This window comes from Marmota monax, unplaced genomic scaffold, assembly GCF_021218885.2.
Source record: "Marmota monax isolate L192 unplaced genomic scaffold, Marmota_monax_Labrador192_F-V1.1 WCK01_AAM20220418_F8-fsc00864, whole genome shotgun sequence".
NCBI lineage: Eukaryota > Metazoa > Chordata > Mammalia > Rodentia > Sciuridae > Marmota > Marmota monax.
In genome coordinates this window covers 99,038-105,037 of record NW_026692835.1, presented here as the reverse complement: position 1 = coordinate 105,037, position 6,000 = coordinate 99,038, and the positions used below count along the sequence as shown (strand labels likewise).

Below are 6,000 nucleotides of genomic sequence, written 5' to 3'. Positions count from 1 at the left end.
AGTGGGTGATCTGGCTTCTCTTTACTGCTAAGACAGAATGCTTACTTAAAAGGGAAACAGATTTTAGAAAATCCACTGACAGGCCATATTAACAATGAACTATATGTTGAGGGAAGAATTACAAGTGTGGGCCAAGCAGATATTTTTGATAGAGATTAATGAGAATATAAGGGGACTAGGGTGATAACGGAAAATGACTTCTCATGCATTTTTAGAATCTTAAGGGTTGCCAATCCCATCACAGGGCCACAGGGCCACAGGGCCAGGACCTTGAACACAGAAGGCATCAAAAGAGAATTCAAGGCACCTTGGAACTGTAGAGCTTATCCAGTATTACCTAAAATAGACACAGGCGTATCTCAATCTACAGCTGTTAGTAAAGGTATTACTGTTAAAGCAATAAAGTCACACTGTTTATAATAAAAATTGGCCCAAGGTATTTTTTAAGAGCAGGAATGGATTAAACATGTGACTTTGCTTAGTAATAAATATTTGTTGCGACACCTTGCCCGCAAGGAAGACGCAACTCAGGAATCTTCTTTCAGCAGTTTATTCAGGCCCTTGATATTTCTTCTTCTTCTCAGATGCCCCTCCCAGCCTTAATAAAGCATCTCAAGCCCCAATGCGAAGCTGCCACGTGGAGCTTTCTCATAGGGTGGTGAAAAACCATGTGCCAACTCTCCCAAATAAGGAGTTGTTTGTCACAGACCACAGCGGAGCCAGCGCCATCTTGTAATGGCGACCATAGTCTGCAGAAACGGCAGAAGCGGCTCACCACAAATATTTATTACAATTTTTTTTTTTTTGCATTGTCAATTAAACCCCAGGGCGTACTCTACCAGTGAGCTCCATTCCCCTCCCTAGTCTTGTTTTAAGATTTTTAGATAGCATCTTGCTAAACCACCCAGGCTGGCCTGGAATATGGAAACCTGCTGCCTATTTCCCAAATAACTGGTATTACAGGTGTGAGTTATGTCACCTGGTTACGTCACACTGTCATTTCTATGGCTTGAGACTAATGTTTCCTAAGGAACATATTCAATTCAGTATAATACCCTATAATTAAAGGGTAAATCGTCATTTACACACAAAAATTAATGTTGAAAGTTTGTGCATAGTTTCTGTGGTATTAGAACTTACTTCTTTAGTGAGACTAACACAGGAACAACTAGCAGAGGTGTCTTATGAAAAATGTGCAACTGTCCTGACTTCTGCCACTGCCTTAGTGGGAAGTAGATAAGTAATTATGAGTCAGTCCCTTTTTGAAGATATTTTAGGAAGTGCTCAGTCTATTCACTACATGCTTAAGTACTTAAAAACTTCTTAAGGACCTGTTTTGAAAATCATAGCCGTTCCCTCACATTTATGAGTGGAAGGGGGAAAAAAAGGATCAAACATTTCTCACATTTAGGTAAAACATCATAAAATTTCTTTGTTATCTCAATTGATTTCTATAATGAGGTAAGGCAGAATTACTGTATGTTGAGGTATAAGGAAACTATAACTTGAGAAGAGGATTATGATTATTTCCAGTTAACAAAGCTCTGCTTAGAAATGAGTAAAGTGGGAAAAAAAGGGGACAAGTAGTGTAGGCAAGAAGGGAAATAGTGATACAGACGTCAGAAACACCAAAGTCTACACTGAGTAGTACCAAAAAAATAAACAAACAAATAGGAAACTATTTAAAAGATTCAAAATGAAGAGAACAACATGTAATTACCATAAAGATTAAGGGAAGCATAAGAGTTTATATGATTGGATCATGAAAAAACGCAAAGAAAGAAACCTGTATTGCTACATGGGATTAATTGGTCTTGTCAAAGCTGCATAAGCAACTGGACAGAGAAAGGACAACCTTTCAATTTAATGATCCTGGAGCAAATGGACAATCATGAAGGGTGGATAAAATAACCTTCTCCTAATTCCTTACATCTTATGTGAATATTACTTACTCATGACTTCCCTCTGCCACAACAGAGTAGAATTTGTGTTGACTCATTATTGGGATGTGAACAGATTTCAGTCCTCTACTCCAGTGTTCCCAAAACTACAAGTAGATCCAGAGATTCATAATACAATCATATTTTATTTTTAACAAAAAGAAGCACATTAAAAATATACAACTGGAACCAATACTTTCAAATTTTTACCCTACTCTTTTGCCCTTAGCAAGTAATTACAACATACAATGTTTTTTCTTACAGTGTAAACCAAGGGAAGAAAAAAAGGAGATGATGAAGCCTTGAAGCACCAAAATATTTTAAAGATACAAGATCAAGAAAGAGTGTTTCAAAGTGGACTAGGAGAAGGTCTTAAGCTTGGCCTTTCTCAAATTTTATTTGTTCCTATCCTTACTAGAATTAAGCTGGGTGAAGAAATCACTTTCTCTGTGCTAATCCCAGGGTTGTTGCTGGCAAGAGATTTCTGGCAGGAGGCAAAAAAAAATGGTTCTTGGGAACAGAGGACCATTAATATGGTATTATGGTATCATTAGGATTTAAAATCTGTTGACAGATTCTGGATAGGAAATAAGTCTACATCTCTACTTAAGTCCTGACCAGGAGGCAGAGCTTAAAAAGAAAGTAAAACCACCATGTGTGCTACTGTCACAACTCTTGCTGGTGATGGGAGGATTGAGGGAGCAAAGGCATTAAAGGAGAAGCTGAAGGGTACTGATCTTTCTGTTGTAAGCTATCCTGGTTCCCTTCCAAGATGGGACTGTGGTCTCCAGGGCATGTCAGGAACAGATTTTCATTGTCTGTTTCTTCTTTGAATGACTCTTCCTGAAGTTTAATCCCTGAGCTTCGGGCCCTTTTTGACTGTACCTCTTCTTGAATAAGATCCTCACCCTTCCTTCCCTGATCCACTTTTTGCCTCCGCCTCTGCTGTTGTCTCCCTAGTGCCTGGCCCCGTGTATGACTTCTTTGATGACCAGGCTTCTCAAGCTACAATACACAAACAGAAAGAGGTTGTGGGTGAAATGTTAAGACTCAACTTCTTGCCTACTTGGCCCCCGGCTGTGACCTCTCTCCTCACCTCCAGAAGTGTGCGGATCCGCTCTATGTCTGGAGGCTGTCCAGCCTGTAGCAGCTGCCAGATGCTGTGATTCTCATCCAGGGACACCTCAAGCAAGTCCCCCTCCATCATGAGCTCTTCTAGGGGAATCCGGGTTGCCTCTGGCAGTTCCAACACAGGACCGGTCAACTGTGGCAACAATGAGGATAGCAGTTCCAGATCTAGGGAGTTGGGAAACAAGTTCAGTTAAATTTGTCCTGAGTCTTAACACCACAGCAGAGCTAAAGACCACAGGCATCATTCTTATGATACCCAGTCAACAGCCCACTTACACACATCTATACCTACCACTTTTATCTGAGACCTCCCTTGAAGCTAACTTCTCAAGACTGGTCATGCTTTCTCCAGTCTCCGGAAAACCCTCCACCTGCCAAAAGGACCAAGAATGGGTAGCAATAATTTAACTGAAGAACCAGACCTTATATTTCCTCTCCCAATTCTAAATTTGGGGTCTGCCCCTCCTGGAAGAAGGCAGAATCAGTCAGCTGGCAAGGAGCAGTATTTACAGACTTTGGCTGGATGCAGAATTATGCAGGCAGGAAGGGTGGAATATAAATCAAAACAGGGCCAGAAGACAAGAATTTGAGGACAAGGATTGGGCTGAGCAGCTCACCTTAAGCATAGTATTGCTTCTGGCTTCTCTGACAGATTCAGAGGCAGGGGCTGAAGAATTCGTATGGGGTATCTTGGACTTGTGTTCAGTCTGTAGCTGCTGACGAAGCTCAGCTAGTTGTCCCAACAGAGGAGTCACATCTTTAGAGGCTAGAGCTTGTCTGGCACGGCCCTGCCAGCCAATGGCCCTCTCTGTGAGGCACTGCAGAGCTTCACCCTCAGGTAGACGGACAGGCACTCTCTGCAGGGCTACCAGAAGTGTCAGGATGGTTTCCAGGCGTGGGCGCCGTGAGCGCATGCACAGTGGGCACAGAAATTTGGTGTTCCATTCCCACCAGGCCAGAAGTGGGGATGAGGTAAGACTAGGTCTTTGGGAGCTGAGGAGATGAGGCACCGTCACACACCGACCATGGAACCAATCCTGACACAGGTCACACTGCAGTGCTCCCACCCTCGCCGGCACCTGTCCACACACACAGATGGAGCCTGCAGAGACTGGGGCAGATGATGCCAGTGGACTGCGCTTGGCTGAGTTGATGCGACGAAGCTGCAAGATACCTTCCTTTTCCTTCTGTTCCCCCTCCTTGAAGGCTATGATCTATTTGCCAGGAAGAGGAGGGGGAAACCATGTCAGCAGCCCATTCTCTCTCTGTACTGGCCCCCTGAATACTTCTAAACCAGGAAAAAGCCTCAAGCAGCAAACAATGCTCATGGTCATTCTGTTCAGATACATGCCATTGCTAGGTTTTTCAGGAAGACACCCAGAACCTAACTCACCCCATCTGTATCAAGTTCCTTACCACAGAGCCTGGATCCCTGAGATCCTGAGCAGACAGTCCCAGTAGCTCTGTGTCAGATTTGTATAACCCCAGCTCTTTCTCCACCCAACGACTGCGCTTGATGCGATCTGAGCCAGCATCTGCACATGGGCAAAGGACCTACAGCAGACAGACAAGAGAGATGACTGGCCTGTCTCTCCCCATTGTGCCCAAAGCTCACCTTCTCCTATGAGCTTTTCCAAAAGCTACAGGCAGGCACAGAAAGTGCTGCCAGGTCTCACCTCCAGCAGGGTGTAGCAAGAATTCTTCTTGAGAAAGGTCTTGGAAGCCCTTTCCTTCCAGGAATGTGCTGTCAGTACCTGAAGCTCCAGCTGTTTTAATTCCTCCAAACCTACAGGCAGGTCCCGGCCCACTGCTACCAAACCCTCCAAGTCATCTAAGCACGGGTAGTGGTCACCATTCTGGAAGATGGACAAGAAAGAGCTCAGTTAAATTATGTCAATAATTATGTCTAGACTTGTGTGAACAAGGCTGGCATTATGCTGTATAATCATAGTACAGGGCAAAAGAAAACTGGACAGCAACAAATTATCTTCTGGGGATCCTACTTCCATTAACTCAGAACAAAAATTTTCCTAAGCCAGTAACTCCCTCAAAGTTTGCTTTTTTTTTGGTTTTTCTTTTATACTGGGGCCTCTGCTCAGTTCTTGGCCATGTTTCTTCTTTCCCCACTGATGTTACGTTTAATTCCTCAGCTCTTCAATTGAGCTCTTCAACCTCCCTCTTCACTATATAGCACAACCCAATGGAGTACGAAAACTGAAGTAGAATTCTCTCTTCTAGTGGAATCTAACCCTCAAGCCCCCATCATCAGTTTCTACAACAAACCCAACTAAGTAAAAAAAAAAGTAGATTTTTTTTTTCTCCTAATTGCAGGTCCATAGCAGGAAAACGGAAAGCAGTCCTCACCTGAATTTCATTCACATCAGCTGTCCAAGCATGTGCCTTAGTTAAAGCTTCTTTGAGTGCCTGAATGTTAGGCAGGTGAACGGGGATGTTTTCTGCCTCACGAATTATAGCTTCTAATGTGGCTAGAGGATGTTTCTGCCTATGAATATTTGGGGAAAGAAATACACTATTAAATATTTTAGACAATATTTGCATGCACTTTTTGAGCTTGGTAAAAGCCTAATCAATATAAGTCTGACAAAGAAAACAGCAATGGCCCACATCTGAGGAATGTTCTAATTACTCATGAGGAGTTCCTGGAAACTTACAGCATATACATACATTGAAAACATCTTCTATTATTCCACATTTACTTAGAAGTTTTGCATCTATGATCAGAAAACAAACTGGGCCATGGCATTCCTCCTGGATTATTACCTAAAATAAGGTAAGGGACTGCCAAACATGTCAAAGGATATGGGACTGGATGATAATTTGTTAGGAGTTTAGCAATGCCTAATTGGTAGTCTGGTGTCAATGACACTTGTAACCAATGCTTTGGAGTACCCCTAAACTCTAAGGTCAA

The 6,000-nt window shown here is 42.8% G+C and overlaps 1 protein-coding gene across 7 annotated transcripts in view; it reads right to left on the bottom strand.

Moving 5' to 3' along the window:
• Positions 1-2,066: 2,066 nt before the first annotated feature.
• The window catches only part of LOC124095513 (lysine-specific demethylase 5D), a 47,782-nt gene continuing 43,848 nt past the window's right edge, over positions 2,067-6,000 (bottom strand). For all 7 annotated transcript variants that reach the window (XM_046448680.2, XM_058580706.1, XM_046448683.2 and 4 more), the window contains 7 exons: positions 5,436-5,574; positions 4,748-4,927; positions 4,488-4,625; positions 3,689-4,285; positions 3,364-3,442; positions 3,037-3,236; positions 2,067-2,945 (listed from right to left, as the gene is read on the bottom strand). In XM_046448680.2, coding sequence (XP_046304636.1) covers positions 2,607-2,945; positions 3,037-3,236; positions 3,364-3,442; positions 3,689-4,285; positions 4,488-4,625; positions 4,748-4,927; positions 5,436-5,574 — 1,672 coding nt within the window. In that variant the 3' untranslated portion in view covers positions 2,067-2,606. The remainder of the gene's footprint in view (positions 2,946-3,036; positions 3,237-3,363; positions 3,443-3,688; positions 4,286-4,487; positions 4,626-4,747; positions 4,928-5,435; positions 5,575-6,000) is intronic.